Consider the following 20,802-nt stretch of genomic DNA (forward strand, 5'->3'; position numbering starts at 1 on the left):
TGACTGACACATCTCTCATGGTAGGGTTACTGGGACTGACACTTCTCTCAGGGTAGGGTTACAGGGACTGACACATCTCTCAGGGTCGGGTTACTGGGACTGACACATCTCTCAGGGTCGGGTTACAGGGACTAACACATCTCTCAGGATCGGGTTACAGCGACTGACTGACACATCTCTCAGGGTAGGGTTACAGGGACTGACACATCTCTCAGGGTAGGGTTACTGGGGCTCACACATCTCTCAGGGTAGGGTTAGAGGGACTCACACATCTCTCAGGATAGGGTTACCGCGACTGACACATCTGTCAGGATAGGGTTACAGGGACTGACTGACACATCTCTCAGGGTAAGATTACTGGGACTGACACATCACTCAGGGTAGGGTTACAGGGACTGACACATCTCTCAGAATAGGATGACAGGGACTGACTGACACATCTTTCAGGGTAGGGTTACAGGGACTGACACATCTTTCAGGGTAGGGCTACAGGGGACTGACACATCTCTCAGGGTATGGTTACAGGGACTGACACATCTCTCAGTGTAGGATTACAGGGACTGACACATCTCTCAGGATAGGGTTACAGGGACTGACACATCTCTCAGGGTAGGGTTACAGGGACTGACACATCTCTCAGGGTAGGGTTACAGGGACTGACACATCTCTCAGGGTAGGGTTACAGGAATAGTCACATCTCTCAGGATAGGGTGACAGGGACTGACACATCTCTCAGGATAGGGTTACAGGGACTGACTGACACATCTCTCAGGGTAGGGTTACTGGGACTGACACATCTCTCAGGGAAGGGTTACAGGGACTGACACATCTCTCAGGATAGGATTACAGTGACTGACTGCCACATCTTTCAGGGTAGGTTTACAGGGGACAAACACATCTCTCAGGGTAGGGTTACAGGGACTGACACATCTTTCAGGGTAGGGTTACAGGGACTGACACATCTCTCAGGATAGGGTTACAGGGACTGACTGGCACATCTCTCAGGGTAGGGTTAATGGGGCTGACACATCTCTCTGGGTAGGGTTACAGGGACTGACACATCTCTCAGGATAGGGTTACCGGAACTGACACATCTCTCACGATAGGGTTGCAGGGACTGACACTTCTCTTCGGGTAGTGTTTCAGGGACTGACACATCGCTCAGGGTAGGGTTAAAGGGACTGACAAATCTCTCAGGATAGGGTTACAGGGACTGACACATCTCTCAGGGTAGGGTGACTGGGACGGACAAATCTCTCAGGGTAGGGTTACAGGGACTGACACATCTCTCAGGGTCGGGTTACAGGGACTGACACATCTCTCAGGATAGGGTTACAGGGGACTGACACATCTCTCAGGGTAGGGTTACAGGGACTGACACATCTTTCAGGGTAGGGTTACAGGGGACTGACACATCTCTCAGGGTAGGGTTACTGGGGCTCACACATCTCTCAGGGGAGTGTTACAGGGACTGACACATCTCTCAGGATAGGGTTACCGGGACTGACACATCTCTCAGGATAGGGTTACAGGGACTGACTGACACATCTCTCAGGGTAGGGTTATTGGGACTGACACATCTCTCAGGATCGGGTTCCAGGGACTGACACATCTCTCAGGATAAGGTTACAGGGACTGACACATCTCTCAGGATAGGGTCACAGGGACTGACACATCTCTCAGAGTAGTGTTATAGGGACTAACACATCTCTCAGGATAGGATTACAGGGACTGACACATCTCTCAGGGTAGTGTTACAGGGACTGACACATCTCTCAGGATAGGGTTACCGGGACTGACACATCTCTCAGGATAGGGTTACAGGGACTGACTGACACATCTCTCAGGGTAGGGTTATTGGGACTGACACATCTCTCAGGATCGGGTTACAGGGACTGACACATCTCTCAGGATAAGGTTACAGGGACTGACACATCTCTCAGGATAGGGTCACAGGGACTGACACATCTCTCAGAGTAGGGTTACAGGGACTGACACATCTTTCAGGATTGGATTACAGGGACTGACACATCTCTCAGGGTCGGATTACAGGGACTGACACATCTCTCACGATAGGGTTACAGGGACTGACACATCTCTCAGGGTAGGGTTACAGGGACTGACACATCTCTCAGGATAGGGTTACAGGGACTGACACATCTCTCAGGGTAGGGTTGCAGGGACTGACACATCTCTCAGGGTAGGGTTACAGGAATAGTCACATCTCTCAGGATAGGGTGACAGGGACTGACACATCTCTCAGGATAGGGTTACAGGGACTGACTGACACATCTCTCAGGGTAGGGTTACTGGGACTGACACTTCTCTCAGGGTAGGGTTACAGGGACTGACACATCTCTCAGGATAGGATTACAGGGACTGACTGACACATCTTTCAGGGTAGGGTTACAGGGACTGACACATCTTTCATGGTAGGGTTACAGGGACTGACACATCTCTCAGGGTAGGGTTACAGGGACTGACACATCTCTCAGGGTTGGGTTACAGGGATAGTCACTTCTCTCAGGATAGGGTGACAGGGACTGACACATTTCTCAGGATAGGGTTACAGGGACTGACTGACACATCACTCAGGGTAGGGTTATTGGGACTGACACATCTCTCAGGATCGGGTTACAGGGACTGACACATCTCTCAGGATAAGGTTACAGGGACTGACACATCTCTCCGGATAGGGTCACAGGGACTGACACATCTCTCAGAGTAGGGTTACAGGGACTGACACATCTCTCAGGATAGGATTACAGGGACTGACACATCTCTCAGGGTCGGGTTACAGGGACTGACACATCTCTCAGGATAGGGTTACAGGGACCGACACATCTCTCAGGGTCGAGTTACAGGGACTGACACATCTCTCAGGACTGGGTTATAGGGACTGACACGTCTCTCAGGATAGGGTTACAGGGACTGACACATCTCTCAGGGTCGGGCTACAGGGACTGACACATCTCTCAGGGTAGGGTTACAGGGACTGACACATCTTTCAGGATAGGGTTACAGGGACTGATACATCTTTCAGGGTAGGGTTACAGGGGACTGACACATCTCTCAGGGTAGGGTTACAGGGACTGACACATCTTTCAGTGTAGGGTTACAGGGACTGACACATCTTTCAGGGTAGGATTATAGCGGACTGACACATCTCTCAGGGTCGGGTTACAGGGACTGACACATCTCTCAGGATCGGGTTACAGGGACTGACTGACACATCTCTCAGTGTAGAGTTGTTGGGACTGACACATCTCTCAGGGTAGGGTTACTGGGGCTCACACATATCTCAGGGTAGGGTTACAGGGACTGACACATCTCTCAGGATAGGGTTACAGGGACTGACTGACACATCTCTCAGGATAGGGTTACCGGGACTGACACATCTCTCAGGATAGGGTTACAGGGACTGACAGACACATCTTTCAGGGTAGGGTTACAGGGGACTGACACATCTCTCAGGATAGGGTTACAGGGACTGACACATCTCTCAGGGTAGGGTTACAGGGACTGACATATCTCTCAGGATAGGGGTACAGGGACTGACACATCTCTCAGGATAGGGTTACAGGGACTGACTGACACATCTCTCAGGGTAGGGTTACTGGGACTGACACTTCTCTCAGGGTAGGGTTACAGGGACTGACACATCTCTCAGGATCGGATTACAGGGACTGACTGACACATCTTTCAGGGTAGGGTTACAGGGACTAACACATCTCTCAGGGTCGGGTTACAGGCACTGACTGACACATCTCTCAGTGTAGGGTTCCTGGGACTGACACATCTCTCAGGGTAGCGTTACTGGGACTGACACATCTCTCAGGGTCGGGTTACAGGGACTAAAACATCTCTCAGGATCGGGTTACAGGGACTGACTGACACATCTCTCAGGGTAGGGTTACAGGGACTGACACATCTCTCAGGGTAGGGTTACTGGGGCTCACACATCTCTCAGGATACGGTTACAGGGACTGACACATCTCTCAGGATAGGGTTACAGGGACTGACTGGCACATCTCTCAGGGTAGGGTTAATGGGGCTGACACATCTCTCTGGGTAGGGTTACAGGGACTGACACATCTCTCAGGATAGGGTTACCGGAACTGACACATCTCTCACGATAGGGTTGCAGGGACTGACACATCTCTTCGGGTAGTGTTTCAGGGACTGACACATCGCTCAGGGTAGGGTTACAGGGACTGACAAATCTCTCAGGATAGGGTTACAGGGACTGACACATCTCTCAGGGTAGGGTGACAGGGACGGACAAATCTCTCAGGGTAGGGTTACAGGGACTGACACATCTCTCAGGATCGGATTACAGGGACTGACTGACACATCTCTCAGGGTAGGGTTACTGGGACTGATACATCTCTCAGGATAGGGTTACAGGGACTGACACATCTTTCAGGTTAGGGTTACAGGGGACTGACACATCTCTCAGGGTAGGGTTACAGGGGACTGACACATCTCTCAGGGTAGGGTTACAGGGACTGACACATCTCTGAGGATCGGGTTACAGGGACTGACTGATACATCTCTCAGGGTAGGGTTACTGGGACTGACACATCTCTCAGGGTAGGGTTACAGGGACTGACACATCTCTTAGGATAGGGTTACAGGGACTGACACATCTCTCAGGGTAGAGTTACAGGAATAGTCACATCTCTCATGGTAGGGTGACTGGGACTGACACATCTCTCAGGGACGGGTTACAGGGACTGACACATCTCTCAGGATAGGGTTACAGGGACTGACACATCTCTCAGGGTAGGGTTACAGGGACTGACATATCTCTCAGGATAGGGGTACAGGGACTGACACATCTCTCAGGATAGGGTTACAGGGACTGACTGACACATCTCTCAGGGTAGGGTTACTGGGACTGACACTTCTCTCAGGGTAGTGTTACAGGGACTGACACATCTCTCAGGATAGGATTACAGGGACTGACTGACACATCTTTCAGGGTAGGGTTACAGGGACTAACACATCTCTCAGGGTCGGGTTACAGGCACTGACTGACACATCTCTCAGTGTAGGGTTCCTGGGACTGACACATCTCTCAGGGTAGGGTTACTGGGACTGACACATCTCTCAGGGTCGGGTTACAGGGACTAACACATCTCTCAGGATCGGGTTACAGGGACTGACTGACACATCTCTCAGGGTAGCGTTGCAGGGACTGACACATCTCTCAGGGTAGGGTTACTGGGGCTCACACATCTCTCAGGATAGGGTTACCGCGACTGACACATCTGTCAGGATAGGGTTACAGGGATTGACTGACACATCTCTCAGGGTAAGATTACTGGGACTGACACATCTCTCAGGGTAGGGTTACAGGGACTGACACATCTCTCAGGATAGGTTTACAGGGACTGACACATCTCTCAGGGTAGGGTTACAGGGACTGACACATCTCTCAGGGTAGGGTTTCAGAAATAGTCACATCTCTCAGGATAGGGTGACAGGGACTGACACATCTCTCAGGATAGGGTTACAGGGACTGACTGACACATCTCTCAGGGTAGGGTTACTGGGACTGACACATCTCTCAGGGAAGGGTTATTGGGACTGACACATCTCTCAGGATAGGATTACAGTGACTGACTGACACATCTTTCAGGGTAGGTTTACAGGGGACTGACACATCTCTCATGGTAGGGTTACAGGGACTGACTGACACATCTCTCAGGGTAGGGTTAATGGGGCTGACACATCTCTCTGGGTAGGGTTACAGGGACTGACACATCTCTCAGGATAGGGTTACCGGAACTGACACATCTCTCACGATAGAGTTGCAGGGACTGACACATCTCTTCGGGTAGTGTTTCAGGGACTGACACATCGCTCTGGGTAGGGTTACAGGGACTGACAAATCTCTCAGGATAGGGTTACAGGGACTGACACATCTCTCAGGGTAGGGTGACAGGGACGGACAAATCTCTCAGGGTAGGGTTACAGGGACTGACACATCTCTCAGGATCGGTTTACAGGGACTGACACATCTTTCAGGTTAGGGTTACAGGGGACTGACACATCTCTCAGGGTAGGGTTACAGGGGACTGACACATCTCTCAGTGTAGGGTTACAGGGACTGACACATCTCTCAGGATCGGGTTACAGGGACTGACTGACACATCTCTCAGGGTAGGGTTACTGGGACTGACACATCTCTCAGGATAGGGTTACAGGGACTGACACATCTCTCAGGGTAGAGTTACAGGAATAGTCACTTCTCTCATGGTAGGGTGACTGGGACTGACACATCTCTCAGGGACGGGTTACAGGGACTGACACATCTCTCAGGATAGGGTTACAGGGGACTGACACATCTCTCAGGGTAGGGTTAAGGGACTGACACATCTTTCAGGGTAGGGTTACAGGGGACTGACACATCTCTCAGGGTAGGGTTACAGGGACTGACACATCTCTCAGGATAGGGTTACCGGGACTGACACATCTCTCAGGATAGGGTTACAGGGACTGACTGACACATCTCTCAGGGTAGGGTTATTGGGACTGACACATCTCTCAGGATCGGGTTACAGGGACTGACACATCTCTCAGGATAAGGTTACAGGGACTGACTCATCTCTCAGGATAGGATTACAGGGACTGACACATCTCTCAGGGTCGGATTACAGGGACTGACGCATCTCTCAGGATAGGGTTACAGGGACCGACACATCTCTCAGGGTCGGGTTACAGAGACTGACACATCTCTCAGGACTGGGTTACAGGGACTGACACGTCTCTCAGGGTAAGGTTACAGGGACTGACACATCTCTCAGGGTCGGGCTACAGGGACTGACACATCCCTCAGGGTAGGGTTACTGGGACTGACACATCTTTCAGGATAGGGTTACAGGGACTGACACATCTTTCAGGGTAGGGTTACAGGGGACTGACACATCTCTCAGGTTAGGGTTACAGGGACTGACACATCTTTCAGTGTAGGGTTACAGGGACTGACACATCTTTCAGGGTAGGATTATAGCGGACTGACACATCTCTCAGGATCGGGTTACAGGGACTGACTGACACATCTCTCAGTGTAGAGTTCCTGGGACTGACACATCTCTCAGGGTAGGGTTACTGGGGCTCACACATCTCTCAGGGTAGGGTTACAGGGACTGACACATCTTTCAGGGTAGGGTTACAGGGACTGACACATATTTCAGGATAGGGTTACAGGGACTGACACATCTCTCAGGGTAGGGTTGCAGGGACTGACACATCTCTCAGGATAGCATTACAGGGACTGACACATCTCTCAGGATAGGGTTACAGGGACTGACACATCTCTCAGGATAGGGTTGCAGGGACTGACTGGCACATCTCTCAGGGTAGGGTTAATGGGGCTGACACATCTCTCTGGGTAGGGTTACAGGGACTGACACATCTCTCAGGATAGGGTTACCGGAACTGACACATCTCTCACGATAGGGTTACAGGGACTGACACATCTCTCAGGGTAGGGTGACAGGGACGGACAAATCTCTCAGGGTAGTGTTACAGGGACTGACACATCTCTCAGGATCGGTTTACAGGGACTGACTGACACATCTCTCAGGGTAGGGTTACTGGGACTGATACATCTCTCAGGATAGGGTTACAGGGACTGACACATCTTTCAGGTTAGGGTTACAGGGGACTGACACATCTCTCAGGGTAGGGTTACAGGGGACTGACACATCTCTCAGGGTAGGGTTACAGGGACTGACACATCTCTCAGGATCGGGTTACAGGGACTGACTGATACATCTCTCAGGGTAGGGTTACTGGGACTGACACATCTCTCAGGGTAGGGTTACAGGGACTGACACATCTCTCAGGATAGGGTTACAGGGACTGACACATCTCTCAGGGTAGAGTTACAGGAATAGTCACATCTCTCATGGTAGGGTGACTGGGACTGACACATCTCTCAGGGACGGGTTACAGGGACTGACACATCTCTCAGGATAGGGTTACAGGGACTGACACATCTTTCAGGGTAGGGTTACAGGGGACTGACACATCTCTCAGGGTAGGGTTACTGGGGCTCACACATCTCTCAGGGTAGGGTTACAGGGACTGACACATCTCTCAGGATAGGGTTACCGGGACTGACACATCTCTCAGGATAGGGTTACAGGGACTGACTGACACATCTCTCAGGGTAGGATTATTGGGACTGACACATCTCTCAGGATCGGGTTACAGGGACTGACACATCTCTCAGGATAAGGTTACAGGGACTGACACATCTCTCAGGATAGGATTACAGGGACTGACACATCTCTCAGGGTCGGATTACAGGGACTGACGCATCTCTCAGGATAGGGTTACAGGGACCGACACATCTCTCAGGGTCGGGTTACAGGGACTGACACATCTCTCAGGACTGGGTTACAGGGACTGACACGTCTCTCAGGGTAGGGTGACAGGGACTGACACATCTCTCAGGGTCGGGCTACAGGGACTGACACATCTCTCAGGGTAGGGTTACTGGGACTGACACATCTTTCAGGATAGGGTTACAGGGACTGACACATCTTTCAGGGTAGGGTTACAGGGGACTGACACATCTCTCAGGGTAGGGTTACAGGGACTGACACATCTTTCAGTGTAGGGTTACAGGGACTGACACATCTTTCAGGGTAGGATTATAGTGGACTGACACATCTCTCAGGATCGGATTACAGGGACTGACTGACACATCTCTCAGTGTAGAGTTCCTGGGACTGACACATCTCTCAGGGTAGGGTTACTGGGGCTCACACATCTCTCAGGGTAGGGTTACAGGGACTGACACATCTTTCAGGGTAGGGTTACAGGGACTGACACATCTTTCAGGATAGGGTTACAGGGACTGACACATCTCTCAGGGTAGGGTTGCAGGGACTGACACATCTCTCAGGATAGCATTACAGGGACTGACACATCTCTCAGGATAGGTTTACAGGGACTGACACATCTCTCAGGATAGGGTTACAGGGACTGACTGGCACATCTCTCAGGGTAGGGTTAATGGGGCTGACACATTCTCTGGGTAGGGTTACAGGGACTGACACATCTCTCAGGATAGGGTTACCGGAACTGACACATCTCTCACGATAGGGTTGCAGGGACTGACACATCTCTTCGGGTAGTGTTTCAGGGACTGACACATCGCTCAGGGTAGGGTTACAGGGACTGACAAATCTCTCAGGGTAGGGTGACAGGGACGGACAAATCTCTCAGGGTAGGGTTACAGGGACTGACACATCTCTCAGGATCGGTTTACAGGGACTGACTGACACATCTCTCAGGGTAGGGTTACTGGGACTGACACATCTTTCAGGATAGGGTTACAGGGACTGACACATCTTTCAGGGTAGGGTTACAGGGGACTGACACATCTCTCAGGGTAGGGTTACAGGGACTGACACATCTTTCAGGGTATGGCTACAGGGGACTGACACATCTCTCAGGGTAGGGTTACAGGGACTGACACATCTCTCAGTGTAGGGTTACAGGGACTGACATATCTCTCAGGATAGGGTTACAGGGTCTGACACATCTCTCAGGGTAGGGTTACAGGGACTGACACATCTCTCAGGGTAGGGTTACAGGAATAGTCACATCTCTCAGGATAGGGTGACAGGGACTGACACATCTCTCAGAATAGGGTTACAGGGACTGACTGACACATCTCTCAGGGTAGGGTTACTGGGACTGACACATCTCTCAGGGAAGGGTTACAGGGACTGACACATCTCTCAGGATAGGATTACAGTGACTGACTGACACATCTTTCAGGGTAGGTTTACAGGGGACTGACACATCTCTCAGGGTAGGGTTACAGGGACTGACACATCTTTCAAGGTAGGGTTACAGGGACTGACACATCTTTCAGGATAGGGTTACAGGGACTGACACATCTCTCAGGGTAGGGTTGCAGGGACTGACACATCTCTCAGGATAGCATTACAGGGACTGACACATCTCTCAGGGTAGGGTTACTGGGACTGACACATCTCTCAGGATCGGGTTACAGGGACTGACACATCCTCATGATAGGGTTACAGGGACTGACACATCTCTCAGGATAGGGTCACAGGGACTGACACATCTCTCAGGGTAGGGTTACAGGGACTGACACATCTCTCAGGATAGGATTACAGGGACTGACACATCTCTCAGGATTGGGTTACAGGGACTGACTGACACGTCTCTCAGGGTAGGGTTACTGGGACTGACACATCTCTCAGGGTAGGGTTACTGGGACTGACACATCTCCCAGGATTGGGTTACAGGGACTGACACATCTCTCAGGATAGGGTTACAGGGACTGACACATCTCTCAGGATAGGGTCTCAGGGACTGACACAACTCTCAGGGTAGGGTTACAGGGACTGACACATCTCTCAGGATAGGATTACAGGGACTGACACATCTCTCAGGATTGGGTTACAGGGACTGACTGACACGTCTCTCAGGGTAGGGTTACAGGAATAGTCACATCTCTCAGGATAGGGTGACAGGGACTGACACATCTCTCAGGATAGGGTTACAGGGACTGACTGACACATCTCTCAGGGTAGGGTTGCTGGGACTGACACATCTCTCAGGGAAGGGTTACAGGGACTGACACATCTCTCAGGATAGGATTACAGTGACTGACTGACACATCTTTCAGGGTAGGTTTACAGGGGACTGACACATCTCTCAGGGTAGGGTTACAGGGACTGACACATCTCTCATGATAGGGTTACAGGGACTGACACATCTCTCAGGATAGGGTCACAGGGACTGACAAATCTCTCAGGGTAGGGTTACAGGGACTGACACATCTCTCAGGATAGGGTTACAGGGACTGACACATCTCTCAGGATAGGGTCTCAGGGACTGACACATCTCTCAGGGTAGGATTACAGGGACTGACACATCTCTCAGGATTGGGTTACAGGGACTGACTGACACGTCTCTCAGGGTAGGGTTACTGGGACTGACACATCTCTCAGGGTAGGGTTACTGGGACTGACACATCTCTCAGGATTGGGTTACAGGGACTGACACATCTCTCAGGATAGGGTTACAGGGACTGACACATCTCTCAGGATAGGGTCTCAGGGACTGACACATCTCTCAGGGTCGGGTTACAGGGACTGACACATCTCTCAGGATAGGGTTACAGGGACTGACACATCTCTCAGGGTCGGGTTACAGGGACTGACACATCTCTCAGGATAGGGTTACAGGGACTGACACATCTCTCAGGATAGGGTTACAGGGACTGACACATCTCTCAGGATAGGGTTACAAGGACTGACACATCTCTCAGGGTAGGGTTACAGGGACTGACACATCCCTCAGGATAGGGTTACAGGCTCTGACACATCTCTCAGGATAGGGTTAGAGGGACTGACACATCTCTCAGGATAGGGTTACAGGGACTGACTAATTCTTGTTCTTATGTTGTTGTTTTTGTTCTGTCTTCTTTTAATTTGCTGCAGTCCTCCTCAGTATTGACTGTCCCGCCCCAATTTGGTGTCGTCTGTGAATTTAGAAATTGTGTTTTTTCTTCCCAAGTCTAAATCATTAAAATAAATTGTGATAACATTGATCCTAGCACAGGCCCTTGTGGAATTCCACTTTCCACCTCTTGTCTCTCTGAATGTCTACCATTTGCCCCTACTCTCTGCTTTCTGTCTTGAAGCCAGCTTGTCTATTTTGCTACTTGTCCCCTGACTCTGCATTCTCTGATCTTATTCATTTGTCTATTATGTGGTACTTTACCAAAGGTCGTTTAGAAATCTATATCAATTACATCTACTACATTATCCATGTCTTCTCTCTCTCTTACCTCTTCAAAGAATTCAATGAGGTTGGTCAAGCAACATTTTCTCTTTTGAAGTCTTGTGTGTATTCGTTCTCAGACTCTTGCTGTTTGGCGTGCTCGTCCATGCCACTTAATTATTAGCTGAGGCCTCTATTTTACTCACCCAGGTCTTTGGATGACTAGCCCAGGTTGCCCTTTAACTTATCCAATCACATGTATTGGTTTTGGATGGGGTGTAGTGCAGAATCACCAGAATGATAGCGGGACTGAAAGGGTTGAATTGTGGTTGCATATCAAAGGCCTGTATTCTGTAGAATATAGAAGATTAAGGGGTGATCTAATTCAAATGTTTGAGAGTTCAGAACGGGGTGGGGCCATAAGGTGAAAATAGTAGCTCGGCCGTTCAAGAGTGATGTCAGGAAGCACTTCTTCACACAAAGGGTCGTGGAAATCTGGAACTCTCTCTCCCCCAAAAAGCTGTTGAGGCTGGGTGCTATTTGGAAATTTCAAAACTGAGCTTAATAGATTTTTGTTAGGCAATGGTATTAAGGATTACCGAACCAAGGCTGGTTAATAGAGTTAAGATGCAGATCAAACTACTTGAATCTTGGATCAGGCTCGATGGCCTCCTTAAATTCCTACGTTCTTAAATACCATCTGTGCAAACTATTATGAGGAGGAGCCTGACCCCTGGCCCCAAACGTCCAACCGATGACTCCAGTCAAAGTCCAGGTAATCCCAGACAGATTAACCGTGTTCCCGTCTCTATTCCAGGTCCGCTGCCTGTACGGCTGGTGAACGGTACCAACATGTGCTCCGGGAGAGTTGAGGTCTATCGTAAATCCGTCTGGGGGACCGTCTGTGACAATGGCTGGGATGTCAATGCAGCAAATGTGGTCTGTGGACTGTTGAACTGTGGGATGGCCCTGCCAGGAATAAGACCCGCCTACTATGGAGAGGGGACTGGGAACATCTGGTTAGATGATGTGAGGTGTGACGGGACAGAGCCTGGCCTCGATCAGTGCTCTGCCAACTCATCGGATGTCAATAAGTGCACACACAGCAAGGATGTTGGAGTTACCTGTTCAGGTGAGAAGAATTACCAGCTCGGGCGAGGGGTGTTCCCCGCTCAGTCGGGCGGTGCTCCCCGTCGGGTGAGAGGAGTGGCAGAGTGAGGGGTATTCTTGTAAAGGTAAAGGGAGGGTCCCTAATTATTCATTGGATAAATGCCCTAGCTGATGTGGTGCGGAGCCCGTCACACACATAGCAGGAATGGCCCAGGCTCCATCATCAGCCTGTGCTGTGTGAGCTGATCTCACCTGGATCTCGAGGAGGAGTGAGTCTCCTGGGAGGGAATCTGGCTCGACGAGGGCCTTGTGCCTCAGTACCAGATTGTGGCAGCGTTAGTTCCTGATGCGGGATGCAGAACATTCGCAAAACTGGTCTTAAGGGAGAGTTAGTGCAGGTGGGATCTGACCACATATTGAAAAGAGGCAGACATCCAAATGTCCAGGCGATGTCTCCAGTGAAAGTTCACATAATCCCAGACCAGATTAACCGTGTTCCCGTCTCTATTGCAGGTCCGGTGCCCGTACGGCTGGTGAACGGTACCAACATGTGCTCCGGGAGAGTTGAGGTCTATCGTAAATCAGTCTGGTGGACCGTTTGTGACAACGGCTGGGATATAAATGCAACAAGTGTGGTCTGCAGAATGCTGAACTGTGGGAAGGCCCTGGCTGCAACAGGAGGTGCCTACTATGGAGAGGGGACGGGGGACATATGGTTGGATGATGTGAGGTGTAACGGGACAGAGCTTTCCCTCGATCAGTGCTCTGCCAACCCATCGGGTGTCAATAACTGCAACCACAGCAAGGACGCCGGAGTTACCTGCTCAGGTGAGTAGAGTTCCCTGCTCAGGTGAGGGGAAATCCCTGCTTAGGTGAGTGGAGTTCCCTGCTCGGGTGAGTGGAGTTACCTGCTCGGGTGAGTGGAGTTCCCTGCTCAGGTGAGGGGAAATCCCTGCTCAGGTGAGGGGAGTTCCCATCTCGGGTGAAGGGAGTTCCCTGCTCAGGTGAGGGAAGTTCCCTCCTTGGGTAAGTGCGCCTGTCTTGGCAGGTAAACTACTGCCACACTGCTACTATAATTGGAGACAGTGAGAGAGGGTTTTTAGTGTGATGATAAAGGGAGAGTTTCCAATTGTTCAGTGGATAAATATTGCACTAAGTGTGGCAATGGACCCCTCACGCAGAGCTGGAAAGGCCCGAACTTGGTCCCCGAACTGTGCTGTGTGAGCTGATCTCACCCGGTGTGTGATACTGAGACACATGCACACACACATGGACACACACACACACACATTGACACACACATTGACACACACACACATAGACATACACATTGACATACACACACACACATAGACACACAAATAGACAAACACACATTGACACACATACACACACACATTGACATGCACACACGCACATAGACACACATATAGACAAACACACATTGATACACACACAGACACACACACACACACACACACACACACACACAGAGCAGGAAAAGCCAAGGATCTATCCCTGGCCTTACCCAAGGAGGGAACTCCTTGCTGTGTGAGCTGACCTCACCTGGGTCTGTTGGAGGTGTGAGTCTCCTGGGAGGGGCTCGATGAGGGGCTTGTGTCTTATTACGAGGTGGAGGCCTGCATTAGTCCCAGATGTGGGCTGCAGGGCATTCCCAAAACGGGTGTTACAGGAGAGTTAGTGGAGGTAGAATCAGTCTGAATATTTGGAGGACACGGGTCCTAATGTCCAGCTGAGGATTCCAGTGAAAGTCCAGGTAATCCCAGACCAGATTAACCGTGTACCCGTCTCTATTGCAGGTCCGGTGCCCATACGGCTGGTGAATGGTACCAACATGTGCTCTGGGAGAGTTGAGGTCTATCGTAAATCTGACTGGGGGACTGTCTGTGATGATGGCTGGAATATAAACGCAGCGAATGTGGTCTGCAGACTGTTGAACTGTGGGACAGCCCTGTCAGCAACAAGACCCACCTACTATGGAGAGGGAACTGGGTACATCTGGTTGGATGATGTGAGGTGTAACGGGACAGAGCCTGCTCTCGATCAGTGCTCTGCCAACCCATCGGGAGTCAATAACTGTATACACAGCAAGGACGCCGGAGTTACCTGCTCAGGTGAGTGGAGTTACCTGCTCGGATGAGTGGAGTTACCTGCTCAGGTGAGGGGAGTTACCTGCTCGGGTGAGGAGAGTTACCTGCTCGGGGGAGGGGAGTTACCTGCTCGGGTGAGGGGAGTTACCTGCTCGGGTGAGTGGAGTTACCTGCTCGGGTGAGTGGAGTTACCTGCTCGGGGGAGGGGAGTTCCCTGCTCGGGGGAGTGGAGTTCCCTGCTCGGGTGAGTGGAGTTCCCTGCTCGGGTGAGGGGAGTTCCCTGCTTGGGGGAGGGGAGTTCCCTGCTCGGGTGAGGGGAGTTCCCTGCTCGGGTGAGGGGAGTTCCCTGCTCGGGTGAGGGGAGTTACCTGCTCGGGGGAGGGGAGTTACCTGCTCGGGGGAGGGGAGTTACCTGCTCGGGGGAGGAGAGTTACCTGCTCGGGTGATCCATCTTAGGCAGTGCCTCGAAATCGAGGAAGATTTGCTTCCACCCTAAAAGTGAGTTCTTAGGTGACTGAACAGCCCAATACGGGAATTACAGTCTCTGTCACAGGTGGGACAGACAGTCATTGAAGGAAAGGGTGCATGGGGAGTCTGTTTTGCCGCACGCTCCTTCCGCTGCCTGCGCTTGTTTTCTGCATGCTCTCGGCAATGAGACTCGAGGTAATCAGCGCTCTCCCAGATGCACTTCCTCCACTTAAGGCGGTCTTTGGCCAGGGATTCCCAGGTGTCGGTGGGAATGTTGCATTTAATCAAGGAGGCTTTGATGGTGTCCTCTGCCCATCTGGGGCTCGCTTGCCATGTCGGACTTCCGAGTAGAGCACTTGCTTTGGAAGTCTTGTGTCAGGCATGCGAACAATGTGGCCTGCCCAACGGATTTGGTCGAGTGTGGTCAATGCTTCAATGCTGGCGATGTTGGCCTGATCGAGGACGCTAACGTTGATGCATCTGTCCTCCCGGGGGATTTGTTGGATCTTGCGGAGACATCGTTGGTGGTATTTCTCCAGCGATTTGAGGTGTCTACTGTATATGGTCCACATCTCTGAGCCATACAGGAGGGCGGGTATAACTACAGCCCTGTAGACCATGAGCTTGGTGGCAGATTTGAGGGCCTGACCTACGAACACTCTTTTCCTCAGGCGGCTGAAGGCTGCACTGGAGCACTGGAGGCAGTGTTGAACCTTGTCGTCGATGTCTGCCCTTGCTGATAATAGGCTCCCGAGGTATGGAAAGTGGTCCACGTTGTCCAGGGCCGCACCATGGATCTTGATAACTGGGGGCAGTGCTGTGTGACGGGGTCAGGTTGGTAGAGGACCTTTGTCTTACTGATGTTTAGTGTAAGGCCCATGCTTTCATAAGCCTCAGTAAAGATGTTGACTATGACTTGGAGTTCAGTCTCTGAATGTGCGCAGACGCAAGCGTTGTCCGCGTACTGTAGTTCGACGACAGAAGTTGGGACAGTCTTGAATCTGGCCTGGAGATGACGAAGGTTGAACAGGTTCCCACTGGTTCTGTAGTTTAGTTCCACTCCAGTGGGGAGCTTTTTGAGTGAGAGGTGGAGTATTGAGCGAGGAAGATCATGAAGAGGGTTGGCGCGATGATACAGCCCTGCTTGACCCCGGTCCGGATGTGGATTGGGTCTGTGATGGATCTGTTGATCAGGATCACGGCCTGCATGTCATCATGGAGCAGGTGGAGGATGGTGACAAACTTTTGGGGGCAGCCAAAACAGAGGAGGACTCTCCATCGTCCCTCGCGGTTGACAATGTCAAAGGCCTTTGTAAGGTCAAAGAAGGCCATGTACAAGGGTTGGTACTGTTCCCTTCATTTTTGTTGCAGCTGTCACGCCGTAAAGATCATGGGCAAACTTTTGCACTTATTTTGCATGCATAACGCCCACTTAACATCCATTTTACCGCTGAAATGACGTATACCGCCCAGATATCATCCATTTATCCACAAAATGGAAAGTGACGCCCATTTTTCGGACACTTACCGCCAAGCGTTGCTTTCCCCATGCGTGTAATGCCGGGAAAAAATAATGCTGCCTGCCAACTCTTTTGGGGCAGAATCATCAGAATGGGCCAAATCAATGCCCAGAATATCGCCCAGCGTTACTTTCCGCACGTAATTAACGCCGAGATTCAATAATACCGACCGTCCACTTTATTTTGTCGTAAAGATCACATTTGCTGAAACAAACGCCCAGGAGATCGCCCAGCATCACTTTCACCACCTCGCACACATCTCACACACAATATCGCTTGCCCACAAAACCGCCGGGATAAAATGGAACTAACCAGAACTATTCACAGCGGTATGGACGCCATTTTCTAAATCACATGTCGCATCATTTAAAAGGCTGCTCTGCTTCAACCTCAGGGGAGCTTGGATTACTCTGGAGGTCTTTGGAGGTGATGTGAACATCTGAACAAACATCTTTATCATACTGTGAACGATTGGAATTTAATAGGTCTCTTTGTCAGGACATTCATTCTTTGTGACCAATCGGTGGTGTTGTGTATGTATATACCCTGTACACTCAACATACAGTTACATAAGACCATTGAATGTATCTTTACACTGTATGCAATATGCCTGTACCACCAGAGGGTGCAACAGGTAGAGACCTAGAAGTCACCTGCACACCGCAAGTAACCAAGTATAAGGGAGCCCACCTTACTGTAACCTCATTCAGGAGCTGCAATAAATGGACTAAGGTCACAACAGTTCAAGTGCAATACCTTACCTCGTGGAGTCATTACTAGAGTCCTTACAGACACAACAATTCGCGACGAGAATACGAATTTTCACGCGAAAAATGGCTAACCTTGGCAACTTTCAACAATTCACTGATGGGGAAGATTGGGTTGCCTTTGTGGAAAGGCTAGGACACTAATTCATCACGAACAACCTGGCTGGAGACACACCGACCTCGCTGGCTGATAAGCACCGAACTATCCTGCTCAGCAGTTGTAGGCCCACCGTTCATGGCCTTGTCAGGGACTTGCTAACCCCAGAGAGGAGTACAACGAAAACATTTGCGGAGCTCGTAACGTTGATACAGGAACAGCTCAAGCCGAAAGAGAGCATCATCACAGCCAGACATCGGTTCTATATACACCGGCAGCCCGAAGGCCAAGAAATCGCAAAATATGCTGCAGACCTGAGACAATTAGCTGCACCGTGTGATTTTGTAGACCACCTCACCGAAGCAGTGAGGGACATCTTTGTTATTGGAATCGGCCACGAAGGCCTCCTCCTCTCTGCGGACACCACGGTCACCTTGCAGAAGGCAATTAACGTGAGCCAAGTGCTCATGGCCTCGGCCTGCAATTCCAGAAGGATGATGACTCGACCCCAGGACTCTTAACACAGCAAGTACAGTGAACCAAATGGCGCCTGTCAGAGGCAAGACTGCTACTCCGAGTCTCGCAACCCTGAGTCTGCCGGAGGGGGCCAACCGGCCAGCCCCATGCTGGCGCTGTGGAGGAAATCACAGGGCCCACCAGTGCCGATACAGAGACTATACTTGCAAAGGCTGCAAGACTAAAGGCCATCTACAGCGAATGTGTAAAAGAAATCTTACTCACCGAGTCGCTGAAGAGTTGGCCGATCACCTGGGCTCCAGCGCTGATGAAGACGAAGAGAGAGTCCAGAAGGCAGCTCAGCCCCAGGAAGAGGTATATGGAGTGTTTACCTGCTTCACCGAGAGCTCCCCGTTGAAAATATAAGTCGAAATCAACGGTGTTCCAGTCTCGATGGAGGTCGACACAGGGGCGAGCCAACCGCTGATGAATCAGGTGGCCTTCGGGAAACTCTGGGACAATCCTATTGAACAACCCAAAATGCTACCAATCCAGGCGAAGCTGCTCACTTACACAAATGACACCATCCCAGTCGTTGGCAGTGTGGATGTCCAGGTGTCCTACGGCAGCGCGATGCACAAGCTACCTATGTGGATCGTTGCTGGTGATGGTCCAACGCTGCTAGGAAGAAGATGGATGAAACAAACCCAAATCGGTTGGAGCTGGGAAAGCCTGCAGGTCCCGGCGATTGACGTCCTAGGCGGCCCCAAATTTGGATCCATCGCAGCAGCTGAAGATCCTACCATCCAACTCGACTGCGCGGCAACGACACAGACCGCATAACCCAACGGCGAGATGATCCAACCCGAACGACCAGATCTCACCTTCCAGGCCGTGGCAGGACTCCGAAGGAAGAAGATCAACGCAGAAGGTAAATTCCCGGCTTCAGTGGCAGAACCTGGGGAGAAAAGGACCTCGTGGCGAGAAAGTAGATGGTGCCCACACCACGAGGTGAAGCGCCTGAAATCAAGATGGCCGCGACCAGACCACGAGGGGCAGCGTTGAGGGAGCAACATGTGATGCCAAGCAGCGAACCGGATTGGGGTAAAGATTGCAAGGGGACCGGCAACCCAGAACAATTAAAGGGACAGTTCCACTTTTCGTACAGCGATGACGGTGATACTAATGTGAGAGATGTAATTAACAAATGCAAATATCTAAATGTAATATTGTACAGCGATGCCGGTAATATATAGGGAAAATATGTAATTGAGGGAAAAGATGTAATTGACAAATGTGAATTAGTACCTGAGTGTGATCGGAGCCAATGTATCACGAATATAAATGATGGAATAAGGAGTGATGCCAGGTTCAAGATGCACGCCGACAAAACCAAGGGCAACCTCCCATTTGAAACACCCAGGTCCAGCGGGCTACCCAATCATGTAGTCTGCACCTCCGGGACCAATGTGATGCCCCAGAGAGCTTACCCACTGTAGGGCCAGCGATCAGCGGGTGGCACAGGCACCACTACTGCTCCAGATCGGCCCTAGCCCTCTGGCCACCAGGACCAGCAACGGGAGCAAGAGACCAGCAACCTCCAGCCCTCCTGACGGGACCTGGGATGACCAGGCTTCCACTACCGTTGAAGGGCAGCAGGGAGACCCTGCAACCCTCAAAGGAGGACAGGGAGGCCACACATTCCTGTGGCTCTGCCCACCATTAGGCAATGGCAAAGGTCCTGAGACCCAGCCAGGGGAGCGATCTGAGCCCACCCAGCTGGCAGGGGGCGCAGCACCGCCATCAGACAACCTGGATACAGTTCCCGGGCACTCTGGAACTAGCGTCCTCACCCACCTGCACCTACACCCCAGGGGTAAGACTGTAATACCACGTATGTACCTTACCTGTCATATGTACTCATTCCACTTCTGCAAGACCCAAACAGTGATGTAACCAATCCTATTTTTTTTCCATTCTCTGTACATGTATGTAAATGCACATGTTGAGCCACACACATGGTCTATGTATGGGGGGGGGGTGGAAATGGGGGTATATAGCCATGGACATACATGGATCACACCCAGAACCCACTCAAACCTCCACTGCAACCTCCAACCATCCACTACTGACCATTTCCTAATGTCATGGCAATAAGGACTTGGGGGTCCACAGGGAGAGAGCCATCCCCAAGCACAGACAAAGTGCAAGGGCTTTGGGCACTCAAGTTGAGGGCCAGAGCACACAGTGCAAAGGCCAGTGGCACAAGACTTAGGGGGAAGTGATGTTGTGTATGTATATACCCTGTACACTCAATGTACAGTTACAAAAGACCATTGAATGTATCTCCACACTGTATACAATATGCCTGTACCACCAGAGGGTGCAACTGGTGGAGACCTAGACATCACCTGCACACCGCAGGTAACCAAGCATAACAGGGAGCTCACCTTACTGTAACCTCATTCAGGAACTGCAATAAATGGACT

At 51.1% G+C, this 20,802-nt stretch overlaps 1 protein-coding gene across 1 annotated transcript in view; it reads left to right on the forward strand.

The window, feature by feature from the left end:
* Positions 1–20,802, forward strand: part of LOC139230185 (scavenger receptor cysteine-rich domain-containing protein DMBT1-like) — a 163,850-nt gene that overhangs the window by 137,973 nt on the left and 5,075 nt on the right. The window contains exons 16-18 of the mRNA XM_070862026.1: positions 12,602–12,916; positions 13,408–13,722; positions 14,715–15,029. Of these exons, the coding sequence (XP_070718127.1) occupies positions 12,602–12,916; positions 13,408–13,722; positions 14,715–15,029 (945 nt within the window). The remainder of the gene's footprint in view (positions 1–12,601; positions 12,917–13,407; positions 13,723–14,714; positions 15,030–20,802) is intronic.

The sequence above is a fragment of the Pristiophorus japonicus genome, chromosome 19 (genome assembly GCF_044704955.1).
Source record: "Pristiophorus japonicus isolate sPriJap1 chromosome 19, sPriJap1.hap1, whole genome shotgun sequence".
Classification (NCBI taxonomy): Eukaryota; Metazoa; Chordata; class Chondrichthyes; family Pristiophoridae; genus Pristiophorus; species Pristiophorus japonicus.